At 47.3% G+C, this 16,675-nt stretch overlaps 1 protein-coding gene and 1 long non-coding RNA gene across 5 annotated transcripts in view; one reads left to right on the top strand and one right to left on the bottom strand.

Annotated features, from left to right (window-relative positions):
* The window catches only part of LOC308580413 (inactive serine/threonine-protein kinase TEX14-like), a 35,555-nt gene extending 22,577 nt beyond the window's left edge, over positions 1-12,978 (bottom strand). For 3 of the 4 annotated variants that reach the window (XM_081181992.1, XM_081181990.1, XM_081181993.1), the window contains exons 1-11: positions 12,820-12,978; positions 9,594-9,736; positions 9,144-9,258; positions 7,084-7,249; positions 5,534-5,676; positions 3,820-3,880; positions 3,603-3,733; positions 2,018-2,134; positions 1,786-1,909; positions 1,535-1,707; positions 1,306-1,454 (exon numbers count right to left, since the gene is read on the bottom strand). In XM_081181992.1, coding sequence (XP_081038118.1) covers positions 1,306-1,454; positions 1,535-1,707; positions 1,786-1,909; positions 2,018-2,134; positions 3,603-3,733; positions 3,820-3,880; positions 5,534-5,676; positions 7,084-7,249; positions 9,144-9,258; positions 9,594-9,736; positions 12,820-12,863 — 1,366 coding nt within the window. In that variant the 5' untranslated portion in view covers positions 12,864-12,978. The remainder of the gene's footprint in view (positions 1-1,305; positions 1,455-1,534; positions 1,708-1,785; positions 1,910-2,017; positions 2,135-3,602; positions 3,734-3,819; positions 3,881-5,533; positions 5,677-7,083; positions 7,250-9,143; positions 9,259-9,593; positions 9,737-12,819) is intronic. The other variant, XM_081181991.1, reaches the window with a different exon arrangement.
* Positions 9,627-15,991, top strand: LOC308581420. Its single transcript, XR_014005073.1, has 2 exons — positions 9,627-9,760; positions 15,485-15,991. It is a non-coding gene; the product is annotated as an uncharacterized lncRNA (long non-coding RNA).
* Positions 15,992-16,675: the final 684 nt, after the last annotated feature.

Here is a 16,675-nt window from a genome sequence, read left to right as displayed (position 1 = left end):
TATATATTTTGTGGTTTTATATTTTGATTTTGTTCTGTGAACTTGCCCTGAGACCTCCGGGTATAGGGTGGTATATAAATTCCTTCCTTCCTTCATTCATTCAACCAATTTCTCTGGATATCCTCCAGTTCTAGCTTTATGAGAATGGAAGAAAAAGATCAATCTAGCGCCACTGCCCACACCATGTCTCATTTTATAAACTTCTATCATACCCCTTCCCCCCCCCCGCTGCCTTTTTTTCTAAGCCAAAGAGTACCAGACATTTCAGCCATTCCTCATGTGGAAGGAACTCCTTTCACCATCTGGTAGCCCATTTCTGCACCTCCCTCTGTTAAAAGAGCCCCTTACCCAATTCTCCTTCTCACCAACAGTCTATTACCAAATCACCTCTCAGATCCTCTAAAAGACGGTATTCTCTGTAAACTTATTCTTCTTATACTCAAGCCATCCTTGTAGATTAGCTTTGCACTCTTAAGGGAAAAAAATATTCAGATAATGCAGGTCTTGGAGCTCGACGCTGAAGCCTGAAAATGTTAATTCTAAAAACACAGTCGTACCTTGGAAGTTGAACGGAATACGTTCCAGAAGTCCGTTTGACTTCCAAAACGTTCGGAAACCAAAGCATGGCTTCGGAAGCCCTGTCGGACGTTTGGCTTCCAAAATTAGTTCGCAAACTGGAACACTCACTTCCGGGTTTGTGGCGTTCGGGAGCCAAAACATTTGAGAACTCAGCTGTTCGAAAACCAAGGTACGAGTGTGGCGCCATTTTAAAGTGCTTGCTTGCGTCTCTTCTGCTAATACATTTATAGGCCAAGGCAAACCTTTTTGGCAATTGGAATTTCCCTGAGAACTTATGGTCAGCTGATGGGCTCCTTGAGACATGCTAGTCTTGTTAGGATATTTCCGTTCCACCTTAAAAGGGAGCAGGCTTTAAGAGTCACAGAGTCTGCGTATTTCCTGTTCACAGGATGTTTATGTTTTCTGTTGCTTTCGTTTCTCTCTCTCGGTGCCTGAACGCTGAAGCAGGGGGTCATGTTTTTCTCTGTTCTGACTAACGCAGAATAAACTTGTAAATATGCTCTCCTGCGTGCAACTTTTGCTGTGCATTATCTGCTGATAGAGCGTGCATTAGTTCTGGAATGTCACAAGCTATTTCTGGAGCTCGTGTCGCTAATTGCTGATACTGTGTGTCTACGGGAGATCGATGGACGTCTGGAGGCGAAGTGGGGCCACGATGGACTTTGTCTCCCTGGCAGTATCCCAACAAGTCTTGCCTACCGCTTTCTACCCTGGCCAGAAACCAACCTGTAAAGATCTCCTGGATCACCGTGCAGAAGCTGAAGAGGTCAGAGTTCACGGAAGCCGGGCGCTCTCTGATGACTTCCAAGGGCAGCCAGTTGTAGAGAGCAGGGGCTGGAGGAATAGGCTGGGCTAACCTGTTTTTCTCTGCCCTGCTGAAACAGAACTGAAACCAGTCAAATGTCCCGAGGAATCCTACTGGAGTCTCCCAAAGACCGCACTTGCTCCAACCAACCTCTGTTGCATGTGCTCGAGGTTGCTGAGCTTGGCAAGTCCAGGTCTCACCAGCTGAACTGCATGGGAGGTCACAGCCCGGTGAATATAACCCCGAGAGTGCAGGAACAAGAGCGCTTCGGAGACTTGCAGCAGCAAACGCAGAGTCGCCGAGGGAGCTGGGGAGCTAGACTTCTGCAGTGGGGGAAGAGGGAGAGGGATAAGCTTAGGAAGCGAGGAAAGGAGCCGAGCTTCCCCGACCGTCTCACTTACCTCACAGTGCAAGGCATAGTAGAGGGAACACATGCCCACCCTCTCAAAGACGAGCTGGAGGTTTTGCAGGTCCAGAGATGGGCTCACGGCCAAGAGGAGCAGAAGGTGGGGGTGGTGGAGCTGGCTGAAGGAAACACGGAAGCCATGCTGAACAAATGGCACTGGGCGCCCACGTAACAACAGGGCTTATCCCTCCATGATCTGAGTCCCGAAGCCCGCCAGCTGGAATTACCTGCAGTATTTTTGTTCAGCGAGGAGCAAGTCCAGGGCGCCACGCATTTTACTGCAGTGGGGATGGGCTTCGGGCTTTAAGCTTCGCACTGTGACAAACTGCCCATTCCACAGCAAGCTGGAAGCAAGGGGAAAAGGTGTCAGAACCGGGGCTACTCTTTTCTGCGAAACGAGGAGTTATAACTAACACATGTGTCATACTTCTTTGGTTCACTTAGACTACAGCTCCTCCAAATCTCCACCACCGCTCATGTTCAAACCAACATCTTTCTTAACCTACACATTCCAATCTGGCTGCAAATTTCCCTAAGCGCTATATCCTGTTCTTCCATGACTTATTTTAAACTTCTGTGTACCGTATTTTTCGCTCTATAAAATGCACCAGACCATAAGACGCACCTAGTTTTTGGAGGAGGAAAACAAGAAAAATGATATTCTGAATCCCAGAAGCCAGAACAGCAAGAGGGATCACTGCTTTCGCTACGTAGCAATCCCTCTTGCTGTTCTGGCTTCTGGGATAGCTGCGCAGCCTGCATTCGCTCCATAAGAAGCACACACATTCCCCTTACTTTTTAGGAGGGAAAAAGTGTGTCTTATAGAGCGAAAAATACGGTAACTTGAAAGCTTGCAAGGGGGCATGTTAAATACCAATTAGTCCAAAGACTGACTTATTACTCGTGTGTACGTCTCGGCAAATGTAACTTCTTACTCTGTGGCTTTTGTTCGACAAAGATCAGCTACCAAATTCTAATACGATCTGCCCAATTTCATCTCTCGGCACTGGTCTTCACAACAAGCCTTTCCCCTTATCAACGAATGAGTACGGTGCAGGACTTCTTTATGGTCCAGTAGAACGTGTAGCATGTTGGATTAATGAGAGGCATAGGAGGACTTGTGATTGGGTTCATGAGGATGGGGCAAATGAATGAAAGGAAAAATTCAGGAGAAGATTGCTGGGGGTTATGTGGCAATGGATGAAAGGAACATGTGAGGGAGGGGAAAAAAGTATGGATTCCTCCAAGTGATAGGTATGACATCTGCAGATGAGGGATGGCAAAACCGGCCATATTTTACCGCACTATGGAATGTTAAAAACCCACGCCGCTGTAAACTCCTTCGATAAAATCAGATTAATTAAAAAACCTGTTAGCAGCAGGGAACTGATAGGAAATGTTTGAATGAATAAATTGGGTGAATGTATTTTTGAGGATGAAGAAAGGAAAACAGAACATCAGAAAGGTGAAATGTATGTAGCTGGTGAAAGGAAAATGCGTGACCACAGCGATCTCCCAAGAGGGTCGGGTACCAGAGGCATGGACTACACAGACTGGCAGCAGCTCTCCATGGTTTCAGACAGGAGTCCTGCCCAGCCCTACACGAACATGTTGCCAAGGACATCCTGTACTACTGAGCTGTGTCCCTCCACGATTCATTTCACTGTGATCAGTCTGCTTCCCTGCGATCAGGTATCTCCCTAGAACTGGGTCTTGCAAGAAGAGAACCTATTGTTGCTATTGCTATTTATTTTTTATCCTAGATGGGAGGTGAGAACAGACAGGGCTGATAGATAATGCTGACAGCTTTACTTCTTCATGAGTGTGTGCAGTCCGTTCTGGTAACTCCAGTCTGGTTCTCCGTGACCTCGGAGCAGCTCGCTGTCGTCTGCAATGAACGTGAAGGCAGCCACCCTGGGCTGCTGGCACTTGCCTGGGCACAGCTGAAAGAGAAGGGAGGAGTTATGAGCCTAGAAACTATGGCCTCTCTACTACACTGAACCACACCCTTCCAGAGAAGTTTACTTACTTGCCTGTATCCAATAGCTGTCTCCTTGCTGCTTCCCAACCTATTGGAGCCGTCCAAATGCCTGCAACCAGAAGGGGTTGGAAACAAAGCCTGGTGAGACACATTTAAGTATCAGGAGCACTGGCGTTAGGCAACCCCAGTGATTTTTACGGGAGAATAAGTGGTCCGGAAATGCAGTCGAAGCACAAAAGATCGTATTTTGCCTGCAAACATTCTACTGCTACTGTCGCTGTGAACCACTGCATGCTTATAAGTCTTATTTTTCAACTTGCTTTACAACTTGTTGCTCGATTTTCTGTTAAGTGGGGTGAGCAGGCAGAAGCCTGCCTACTTCATCGCCGGACTTGCTCAAACAAGGCTTTACGGTCTAATTCCTATGCTTTTAATTTTTGCAGTTGCCCAGGGTGGGATTTTAAAACTCTGTTCAACCCACACACGTGGGGGCCTGGAGGGATAGATTGCAATTAATATATCCTCTCCTACCTCTTTAAACCCATCCCCACAGTTTCAGTAGAAGAAGGCAATACTATAAATATTGTTTCACCAAGTTTTGCAACAGCAACAAAAAGGGAACCAGGCAGAGGGCTTTCTCGGTAGTGGCGCCTGCCCTGTCAAACGCCCTCCCATCAGATGTCAAGGAAATAAAGAACTAGAAGACATCTGAAGGCAGCGCTGTTTAGGGAAGTTTTTAATGTGTGACATTTTAATGGATTTTTAATCTTTGTTGGAAGCTACCTGGAGTGGCTAGGGAAACCCAGCCAGATGGGCGGGGTACAAATAAATTATTATTATTATTATTATTATTATTATTATTATTATTATTATTATCATCATCATCACCATCATTATCATTATCTATATATCTGCTTTGATTTGTTTATGATACTGCAGAATATAGGCATTTAAATAGATACAGTGGTGCCCCGCAAGACGAATGCCTCGCAAGACGGAAAACTCGCTAGACGAAAGAGTTTTCCCTTTTGGAGGTGCTTTGCAAAACGAATCTCCTATGGGCTTGCTTCGCAAGACGACAATGTCTTGCAAGTTCCTGCTGGTCCCCCCCCCCCTTTTTCTAAGCCGCTAAACCGCTTATCAGCTGATCCGATCAGCAGATAAGCCGCTAAAAGCAGCTAAAAGCCGCTAATAGCGCTAAGCCGCTTATCAGCTGATCCGATCAGCAGATAAGCCTCTAAAAGCCTCTAATAGCGCTAATCCTTCAATGGGCTTGCTTCGCAAGACGAAAAAAACCGCTAGACGAAGAGAATCACAGAACGGATTCTTTTCGTCTTGCGAGGCACCACTGTAGATGGATACACAGAAAGAAAATTCCCCTTAGAGGAAGGGGGAGAATTCTACAGATTCCCCCTTCAGCTCTAAGCACCACCCCACACTGTTCAGGAAAAACTTGCTGGAGCAGCTTTTCAGGGGGCACTTGAGGCAGAAGGAGTCAGTGAAAATCACCTCCCTAACCGCTTTCTCCTTCCTCCAGTGTGAATGGAACTCGACAAAGTCTGTATCCCAACCCCACATGTTCAATGGGGACAATTACTGTAATTCCTGAAACTGCACATTAACCTGCTCATGCCAAGATGTTTTAACATCATTATCACCACCACCATTCAGTTGTCTGTCTCAGCAGAGGGCTGGGTCCAAACAGAGACTAGCTTATGGCTCCCACAGCGTTAGAGAAGACGGGCAGCAGGTGGATCCTTACCAGAGGGAGGCAGATAAGAGCGAGGAGAGCGAGGAGCGCAGGCTGCGTGGTGACGCTGCTAGAGCTTTGGAATACATCAACAGGTCCCCGTGCTGCACCAGCATAGACATCTGGCCAAAGCACCGCTGGATGAAATCCAGGACCTTGAGGCAACGGAAAAGAGAGGAGCTAGACAGCGGAACAGCACTCCACAACAGCCATGATTTCTGCATCACGGGGGGTGGGACTTGGTCTCAGGCTTCAGAGAATTGGCTTCCTCCCCCCTTGGCCGTAGATAAGCAGAACAAAAGAAAAGGAGGTTTCTTACCAGTTAGAATCTTTAATAACCACAGCGAGAGACAACAGAACACATCTCTCTAGAATGGCGGTGCTCCCAACTAAGGCTTACTCCCTTTCCGTCCTTATTAATCTATGTCACTCCTAAATCTTGTAACCTGAGCTCGTACCCTCTGTGCTTTCTGTTCTGCCACTTTCTCAGCTCCCCTTGACCTTGGGGAGAATGGATGGATGCTTTCCAGAGAGAGTGAATCTGTTAACCCTCTCTCTTCCAGTGTTTATTCTCCTAGCTGTTCCCCATCCAGTATTTCCCAGCTTCTGCCTTCTGCACTATGCCCCTCTGCAAACCACTGTTCTAAGTCTATACTGTCCTTCTGCTCCTGGGAAGATTCAGGGTTGGGGGGAGGAGGTGGCTCCCACCATGCCTCCTCATTGTAGCCCTCCTCAGCACAGTCTCTGACACTTGGGGTTCCTTCCAACTCTACGATTCTATGGTTCTATGCAGCTGCCTGGTAGCCATAGACAACAAGGAATCTCACACTGGCAGCAGCAGGGTTATGGGGCGGCCCAGGGGATCCATGCCCTGGGATTCTCACACCAGGATGCCCTTACCTCAACCTTTTGTTTTAAACCCACAATCTTAATTTGCCCAAGGGCACCTCTCTATATGAATGAGCAAGTGCAAATATTATGCAAATTTGTGTTGTCATGGGTTGTGCCCTGACCTTGAGTCTATTATCATTATTATTATTATTATGGTGCTTGGCGCATAAAGAGTCTCCAAGCGACTTGCAACTCTTTAAAAGCATAAAGCGTGCCACAGAATCAGAGGAAAACACAATGTGTTTCAATAAAAGCCATGCAATAGCCTATAAAGCAAACCCAACGAAAAAGCAGTAGAACCACACCACCGAAAAAGGACATCAAAATCATCCCCAATCTGTCAAAAAGGTAAGTTTTCACTTGGCACCGAAGGGATGTTAGTGAAGGCAGCAGCCAAACCTCACTGTGGAGAACATTCCACAACAAACTTCAAAAGCCCCTTGCGTGAAGGCTAATGAGTGGGCTGCTGGAGGAAAGGGGGAGCAAAATTTTGGTCCTTTCTCTCAACCTTGCATAGATACTAAAGAGGGCTGTCAGAGGAGGGACAGCCCTCTCCAGCCCTGCTTTGCCAGCCTCCAACAAGGAAGCATTTCCCTCCCTTACGTAACCTTTATGGTTTATTTCCATGACTGCTCTAGAAATAAGACATGTTAATGTGAAGTTGTAAATACCTCGGCATTCTGCTCACTCCCAGCTAGCTGGGCCCAGTCTTTAGGGGTCTGCCCCTTTTGATCGTGGAATCTTAGATCACCTCCAGCTTTCAGGATATGGCCCAGAAGTTTCTGGTGGCCTGAGATAGCAGCTGCATGGACTGGGGTGCTACCATCATAACAACGGCTTTGGGGTGAGGGGAGAGAAGGAGAAAGAGGTGTTAGGGTGCAAAGAACAGGGGACAAGTAAAGTTCTGCCAGCCATAGTTTTTGTAATCAGAAATGCCATTTTAGCTGATAGAGTTAATGCACACATCTCTGCTCAGATGGGGATTACTCAGTTGTATTCCCTGTTAACCAAATGGCATGATTTATGCTTTGAAAGACAAGACCTTGGCGGCTAGAAAAGAATTGATTCAGAGTCTGACAATAAAATGTTTTAAGGTCTTTTCCCCATAAGAGGCATCAATGTTTACCAATCTGAAACTTAAGGTTTATACAGCCAATGGTAGCCAGAACTCTTTGGGGTAAATAGGAGGAGCTGGTATCATATATTGGAATCGTTGCTATGGGTGTCAGCACAAAATGTTAGCTAATGGCTGCGGTGAAAAAGAGGTGATAGTACTCCATGGCAGTGAACATCATCCCCAAAAAAGCACTGTGAAGGAAACTTTTGCCATCTCTCCTGAATAAGCAAACATATACCTCAGCCTGAGGGGATATATACAGTGGTACCCCGCAAGACGAACGCCTCGCAAGACGGAAAACCCGCTAGACAAAAGGGTTTTCCGTTTTGGAGGCGCTTCGCAAAACGAATTTCCCTATGGGCTTGCTTCGCAAGACGAAAGCCCATAGGGAAATCTCCGGGGACCTCTTTTAAATGTAGCGGTGGGGAGCAAAGCCTTCCCCCCCCCTCCGGCCTTCAGAAGAGGTCCAGGAAGGCTGGCGGGGGCCGAAAGGCTTTGCTCCCCAGCGCCAGCATTTTAAAAGCAGTCCGGGATAGCAGGGAAGCGCTTCCTGCTATCCCGGACGGCTTTTGAAGGCAGGAGAGTCTCCGCCAGCAGCAGCAGCGCTGCCGCCGCTGGCGGAGAGGTCCGCGAAGCCTGGGCGCACTGCGCGCAGGCTTCTGCTTGCCAGCAAGTCTCCGCTAGCAGCGGCAGCGCTGCCGCCGCTGGCGGAGAGATCCGCGAAGCCTGGGCGCGCTGCGCGCAGGCTTCTGCATGCCGGCAAGTCTCCGCCAGCAGCGGCAGCGCTGCCGCTGCTGGCGGAGACTCTCCTGCCTTCAAAAGCCATCCGGGATAGCAGGAAGCGCCCCCGGACCTCTTCTGAAGCAAGGGGTTGCGGGGAGATAGCGATCTCCCTGCAGCCCCTTGCTGCAAAAGACGTCGGGGGGAAGCGGTGAAGCGAAGCGCTTCGCTTCCCGCTGCCCCCAGGACCTCTTCTGAAGCAAGGGGCTGGGGGGAGATAGCGATCTCCCCGCAGCCCCTTGCTGCAAAAGACGTCGGGGGGGAAGCGGGGAAGCGAAGCGCTTCGCTTCCCGCTGCCCCCAGGACCTCTTCTGAAGGCTGGCGGGGGGCAAAAGTCTTTGTCCCCCCTGCCTGCCTTCCCAGGGGCTTTTAAATCGCCCCGGACAGCGGAGAAGTCCTCCGCTGTCCGGGGCGATTTTAAAATGCCGCCCGCCAGCATTTTAAGATCGCCCGGACAGCGGAGAAGTCCTCCGCTGTTCCGGGGTTTTTTAAAATGCTGGGGGTGGGAAGAAAAGCCCTTGTCCCCCCCCCCAGCCTTCAGAAGAGGTCCGGGGACAGACTGTCCCCGGACCTGGTCTGAAGGCGGTTTCCCTAGGAACGCATTAATTGATTTTCAATGCATTCCTATGGGAAACCGTGCATCGCAAGACGAAAAAACCACAAGACGAAGAGAATTGCGGAACGAATTAATTTCGTCTTGCGAGGCACCACTGTATGTTGAGACAAGACAGAAAATTTTATGTTTTAAGAGGGACCGGACTCAAATGGAGACAGGCCTTCTCAAGAATATCTAGTTTTCCACACACTGTCTCTAAGAATTTTGTTATCACTCACTGGTTGGGGCTGGCGCCAAAGTGCAGAAATAGCCGGACTACCGGGACGTGTCTCAGTAGGGCAGCAAGATACAAACCCGTCTGCCCGGATGCATTGTGGCAGTCCACATCCACACCTGAAGAAGGAGACACAAACGCTGTTCGTGAATAACGGCAAGAGGTTTTGTTGAAGAGATAAAAACTACTTGCACTGCAGGGGATTGGACTAGACAACCCTCATAGTCCATCTACTATTCTACGAGTCTATGGTACCAGAATGCACTGTTTCAATTTCAAATAGCAAAACCAAGCCTTGTCCCATGCCCTAAGTAGCATACCCATACAGAAGCGTATCTGACTTCCCCTCATTTTGTAACCCAAGCAGACCCATGCAGTCCTCATATTCTGTCAGGACTGTTTACCAGAGGGAAATTACCGTACCTACACGGAGTTTGAAACAGATTGGCTTTACCTCTCTTCAGCAGTATCTTGGCTTTCTTGACCTTGCCCTCAATAGCATGCCTGAGTAACTGCCCCTCCAGAGATTCAGGGTCTGTAATGTAGCCTAGGCTCACGGGACAGCTTGGTGGAAGCACTGGGGACTGTGGCATCACACTAGAGAGAGAGAAAGTGTTCATGGTTTAAAAAGAGCTAAGAGAGAAGTGAAGGTAGGAAGGAAGCCATAATTGAAAAAGAACTCAATTCTCAAGTGTGCTTGGCAAAACTATTATGACTATCACTGGATTAAAGAAATATTAGTAGATCAATCACTATCTTTAAATGATTAAGCAACTGTATTTGCAAATGCCAAAAAAAGTTGTGAAGAAGCCTGCTTTATTTTTGCAACATTAGCAAGCCATTATGTCCCTTTATAGAAACAATAGGAATACGGTGCTGCAATATTTAGCTGATGATCTGCAACCAAAAGTTCAATACTAGTTTGCTTTTTATCAGAATTTAAACCATGCTACACCAATTGTGCCTATCTTTTTAATTTATAAAGGGCATGTAATCAATTCATGTTATCAAGTTATTAAACTCCGAAGCCCCAAAAATATTTTTCAGTGTGTGTATTTAGTAAGCTTTTCTGTTCTGGCCAACGGTTGTGGGTAGGGGTTAATCTTTTTACAGGACAATCCTGAACATGTTTTCACAGAGGCATGTCTCATTGATTTCAATTGAACAAGTGTGGTAAATGTGCTAAAGATTGCACATACAAGCATCCTCACACCTCAAATTATTAAAATGCCTCCCTTCCCATTGTTTCGTCAGGCTCTGATGAAAGGAATAGTAAATGAGGCCATTGTTTGTTCTAAGTTTTATCGTGTTTTTAATATTCTGTTGGGAGCCGCCCATAGTGGCTGGGGTAACCCAGCCAGATGGGCTCGGTATAAATGAATTATTATTATTATTATACATACAAGTCAAATAATATGAGGTTGGATTTTTGGCTCCTAACAATCCAGAGAAGTGCCATTTGGAACTGCAAAATCTGTGTTGCAGTGTGCAAAGGTAACAGCAATATTCTGAAATAAGGGGCATACATAATTCTCCTGGAACTTTTGGAACAAACTGCATTCCTTCAAAATAAGGAATATCTGGTATTCTTTTGTATGTGGATTTCCAGAGAAAGTGGCCACCTGTGAGGAGACTGTGGAGAGGTATAGGAGATCTCAATAAAGAAAGGACCAGAGACAGGATTTTTGTTTTTTGAACTACCACTTGGGTGCAAAGCGCAAAAATATTTTCTTATACTGGACAAACAGTACAATGCGATACATATCTGACCAAAAGTAAGCCCCATTGGGTTAAAGGGGCCTTAAGGTAAAGGTTAACCTAACCATTAGGTCCAGTCGTGGCCAACTCTGGGGTTGCGGAGCTCATCTTGCTTTATTGGCCAAGGAAGCCAGCGTACAGCTTCCGGGTCATGTGGCCAGCATGACTAAGCCACTTCTGGCGAACCAGAGCAGCGCACGGAAATGCCGTTTACCTTCCCACTGGAGCGGTACCTATTTATCTACTTGCACTTTGACTTGCTTTCGAACTGCTAGGTTGACAGGAGCAGGGACCGAGCAACAGGAGCTCACCCCGTTGCAGGGATTCGAACCTCTGACCTTCTGATCAGCAAGTCATAGGCTCTATGGTTTAAACCACAGCGCCACCCGCATCCCTCAAAGGAGCCTTACTTACAGGTAAACGGACCCAGTGTTGCTGTCAAATGTGGAGACAGGCCAGAAACCCCTATAGGAGAGAGCAGCTGGCAGGCAGAATCAGAAGGGAATTTTGTAAGGTTTTCTTTTTGTGAGAGGTCTGCTCACAATGAAACCATTTGTTCACCAGCTATTTACTGACCATTCATTCTGTTTGCAGGAAGATTACGTGGCACCAACATCAAGCAGCTTTCACCCCCCACTTTCCCAATGTGTATCCCCATCACTTCCCTTATTGCAAAAAGTCCAGTTTGGGAAGGGGAACTGGGTTTGATGCATAAGGCTTCAAAACAAACTTTATTTGAGCAACCAGAATTTGCTGTTAAGCGCTGAACCCCATTTGCGGAAGTGTGAGTCTGGAAGTGCCTTCTCCTGTTAAATTAAATGCTGCAATGTTAAAACAATCCCTGCATTGCAGGGGGTTGGACTAGATGACCCTCATGGTCCCTTTTCAACTCTACAATTCTGTGGTTCAGTTGCTCCCCTGGATGTGTCGAGTGCAAATGCATCCAGCCTTATATTTCTAATGCAAATTCAAGCCTACCTGGAAATCCCAGCTGCAAATGCTCATAGATATGGGGAGCGCACTCTGCCTATGTTCAGAGGTCCTTTCATTGATTCTTAATTCCTAAATCCCAGGCGGGGGAGGGATCAACCTTGGTTCTAATTATGAGCCAATTATGTCAAAATTGCAGGGAAGTTGTGAACTTCCAAAACAACTCAGGACGTAGAGAAAAACTTCCATGCCAACTCTTCACTGCAATAAAACCACTAAAATGGTAATTTTGAATCAACGTGCAAGTTCAGCCCTTGTTTCAATTATTCTAACTCAAGCATACAACCTACAAGGGGCCGGGAAGAAAATAATAAAGCTTAAACACTGAGCTGATGCGGTTAAAAATAAACCCCTTTTCCACCCTTAGGGCTCAAAGTTAAATTGTGCGCGCGCGGGGGTGCGAAAGAAACAAGAGACTCAGAATAGGCTGAGAACGACTCAAGCGCCGCCTAGGAGACGGCGGCCTTAAAAGCCGCTCTTTCTCCGGATTGGCTGGCGAGGTTGCGTAATGTGCGGACGGGCGGTTTGTTATTTTTAACGGCCGCGGTGCTGGGAGGAAACCGCCAAGTGAGGAGGGCAGGAATTCACAAAAACACGGACTGGGCAGCGCAGGCGCAGACGGAGCCACGCCAGGAGCCAAACAGCGCCTTTTAAGGCCGCGCTGCTCCAGTTAGTTGGTCACGGAACGTTGAGGTGCTTTGACGGTCGCTGACCACCTCGGAGCATGTTAAAAGGGCAACGTGGGAATTTCCACTGGGAAATAGTCCGCAGCCCCGCCTTCCGCCCCGTTGCAGCAGGTTGCAACACGCTGAAGTTTCCCACTCCCAAACAAAAGGGACTTGCGCTTGACTCGTTCCTGGTGGTGGGATTCAAAGGATGCCTTTGGGGGTGGGGGGAATTTGCAAGCTGTAAGACAAGCAGCAAATCTAGACCTTTGCTGAAGATAGGAATTTCCAGGCAGGTGCTTCAGATTCATGGTGGCGGGATGGAGGAAGGATGGAGATGAGAGTCGTGCAGAGAGAGACGTGGCGTGTGCGCGCCTCTGCGGAGAGCAACGCTGTCTCCGAGTTGCACAGAACGCTTGGATGTCAGAACGCTCCATATAGAACACGTTTGTGATCAAACACTGCTCCCGTTATAACGCTCCCTCGATGTTGCAACGCCCCCTCCTAAGGTGCCTTCAGACGTGATGGGCACACGCAAACGCACAGAGGAAATGAAATACAGTGTTGTGATTTGGGGGGTGGGGAGGTTGACAGTGGGTCTGTATGATTCCTGAGCAGACTATGTTTAGGGCACCTTTTCCAGCCCCTCCCCCTTTTCGGGGTGAGCAGAGTGGATCCATTTACAGAGGGATCAGTTGTTAAACAGGGTTGCGTTATCGCCCCAACTCTATTCATTATGCTTATGGCATGATCCTACACTTTGTTGAAGGGAAACTCCCCACTGGAGTAAAAATCATATATTGAACAGAAGGAAAGCTTTTTAATCTGAGCAGGCTGAAAGCAAAGAGTAAGGTTACCATAACTTCCGTCATAGAGCTTCGATATGCTGATGACAACGTAGTGTGTGCATACTCAGAGGTTGACCTCCAAACCATCCTAAATAGCTTTGCAGAAGCTTACAAAAAGCTTGGCCTATAGCTCAACATCCAAAAAACCAAAGTGCTGCACCAACAAGCACAAAACAACCCCTCTGCAGCGTCACAAAAACAACCCAATGGTGTAACGTTGGAAAATGGCAAACATTTCTCCTACCTGGGCAGTTACCTTTCCACATGGGCCGGACGTTGATGCCTCTGTCTCTTCTAACTCCTGGGGTCCTGAGGGTTAAAATCTAATAGTGGATCCCACTGTCAGCACCGGATTTAAGGTGGTATGGATGGTTGCCCCACACAGGGCACTAAATGGAGGGGGTGCAAAATTGAAAAGATCCATAACTGAGCAAGATCAGGGGGAGGGGGGAGCAATTTTGGCCTTGTCATATTACCAAAGATTACCAAAGTTCGCCCCTGCCACTGTTGAACTAGCCAGGCAAGATTCTGGGTAAGTTAATGGCCCTAAGTATGGTTGTTAGTATTTCTGTGTGATTCCAAGGCACTGACGTTGGGAGAAGCAAGATGTTTCTGGTGTGTTAATGCTGTGAGTATGTTAGGCTCAGGTTGCATATATGTGTAAATAAACCATATATCATAAAGACATCTCTGCCATCCCTCCTTCCAAGGAAACCGAACCCTAGTCTGGAACCTCTGGTATCTCACATCGCTTGGAGATCGGGGTGGCACATGGCAATATGTTTGTTTACTGAGTCTCTGCATTTGCATCAATGCCCCGAAGCCCAGTTTAGAATATCTCTAGAATCTGGTTGGCAAAACAACCTTGTGCTCTGCCAACATTTGGAGCAACATTTTCTGTGTGTAGTTGTGCCAGCCAGCATGTTAGAAGAGAAATCTAGTTAGATGCATAAGTAAATACAGAGGATTAAGTGATCAATCCTGATCAGTCCTGTCCATTGCGTAGTGTGAAAGACAGGTCCAGTTTGTGGGCACTGCACTCTTACACGGCACAGAGGCTACCTATTAATCTCTGGCTTCCCTTAAAAGTGCTGCCATCTGTGTAAAGGAAATGTAGCAAAGTGGGTAAGAATAGGATCGGTCAGAGTTGAAATTCTTGAATGTTCCCAGCTTCTGATTAGGATCTCAATTATTATCCCCTGAGTAAAAGGCTCCTATGGCTATGGCTGCTCTTGACATCTATAATCCTTTCAATTTAATTTCTTTTAATGAGGCACCTATAATTAGGACGGGACGCGGGTGGTGCTGTGGTCTAAACCACTGAGCCTAGAAATGTTCAGGATGGTGAGGCCTCCCATCTGCTCACAGGTATACCATGCTGCTTGCTGTTCAAGTGACTGAGGAATGGAAGCTGTGATTTTTTAAAAAATCAACCATCCATCTATCTAGATAAAAATAGGAGCCTTCTATACCAGGATGAAATCATAGACCAGGGGTAGGGAAACTAAGGCCCAGGGGCCTGATCCAGCCAAATCGCCTTCTCAATCCGGCCCGCGGACAGTCTGGGAATCAGCGTGTTTTTGCATGAGTAGAATGTGTCCTTTTATTTAACATGCATCTCTGGGTTATTTGTGGGGCCTGCCTGGTGTTTTTACATGGGTAGAATGTGTGCTTGTTTTTAAAATGCATCTCTGGGTTATTTGTGGGGCACAGGAATTTGTTCATTCCCCCCCCCATATAGTCCAGCCCACCACATGGTCTGAGGGACGGTGGTCTTTCAGCCCATGGCTGAAAAAGGCTGCTGACGCCTGTCATAGACCCACAGTGTGGGAAGAAAGTTTTTAGCACAGTGTCTTTTCCCATAGCCATTTATTCTCATTTAAAAACAATGACCGTTCCCCACATCAAATGGTCGTGCGCAGCCCTTCGGATCCCAGTGCGACTCCTGGTAGTTTGGGCTGGCTTCATCCTCCCCAGGCTGGATACCTGGAGGTCTCCGCCTACCTCAGCCAATTGCCCAATCCCCCCTGCGGAGGTGTTGCCAGGGCATTGGCCAGGTAAGGGGAGGGACAGGTCAGCTCCAGGCCTTCTTTAATTCATCCAGATATAACTCGAAAGCCTACATGCCACATTATGAATCTTGGGTGTTCCTAAAAATATATTACTTTACTATCCCCAAAGGCATAGGTGACTATCAACATGCAACGTGATCTCTGGCTGCGGGGGTGGGTTATAATCCCATTGCTTGGCTTTTCTCCAGTTTTCCCATAACCAGTTTAACCAGCAGAGTCAGTTACTTTAGCATCTTTTGACTGCTTTTAGCCTATGAGTCACCACACACTCTGCTGTGATGTAAACCTGAAGAGGGGGCAAATCATGATTAAACAACTGGAAATTGAAAAATCGTGGTTTTTGGCGTTTTTGTGTCCTGGAAATATGGCTTTGTGCTCTAATTTAAATAAAATACTGGTGCATTCTAGCCACAGCACAATACTTCTACGGACAACTTTTTTTTTGCTATTATTAAAAACATCATGTCACTTCTGCATGTCATGAATTGGATGGGCCTATAATAAATGCATGTCAGGTTGTGTGTGTGTGTTTTACTGAGGTTTAATAAGCCAAAGTTTCAGGCAAAATGGTTGGTGATTTGGAGAGAGGGTGGTAAGGATTTTCTGGCTGAAATTGTTTCCCCCCCCCCAACTTTCCAGTTCCCAGGATTAATAATAATAATAATAATAATAATAATTTATTATTTATACCCCGCCCATCTGGCTGAGCCTCCCCAGCCACTCTGGGCGGCTCCCAATCAGTGTTAAAAACAGTACAGCGTTACATATTAAAAACTTCCCTGAACAGGGCTGCCTTAAGATGTCTTCTGAATGTCAGGTAATTGTTTATCTCTTTGACATCTGATGGGAGGGCGTTCCACAGGGCGGGCGCCACTACTGAGAAGGCCCTCTGTCTGGTTCCCTGTAGCCTCACTTCTTGCAATGAGGGAACCGCCAGAAGGCCCTCGGCGCTGGATCTCAGTGTCCAGGCAGAACGATGGGGGTGGAGAACTTATGCGGAGAGGAAATGACCACCAAAGCAGTTTTCAGGGGTTGCATCCATGCATTTCAAGAGGATGTGCAACAGAACATTCTCTCCCTGTGGGCCCTGCAGGGCCCTCCAAATCTCTCCAAATAAACCTGGGGAAATAAAATGCAATAAACATAACATCTAACCAGTAATGTAATGGCAGGACCTAGTCCAGTACTAAGGGACGCGGGTGG

The sequence above is a fragment of the Podarcis bocagei genome (assembly GCF_964188305.1).
Source record: "Podarcis bocagei genome assembly, chromosome: 2".
In the NCBI taxonomy this organism is placed as follows: Eukaryota; Metazoa; Chordata; class Lepidosauria; order Squamata; family Lacertidae; genus Podarcis; species Podarcis bocagei.
The sequence above is the reverse complement of the archived record's forward strand: the minus strand, read 5'-3'. Positions and strand labels throughout refer to the sequence as shown.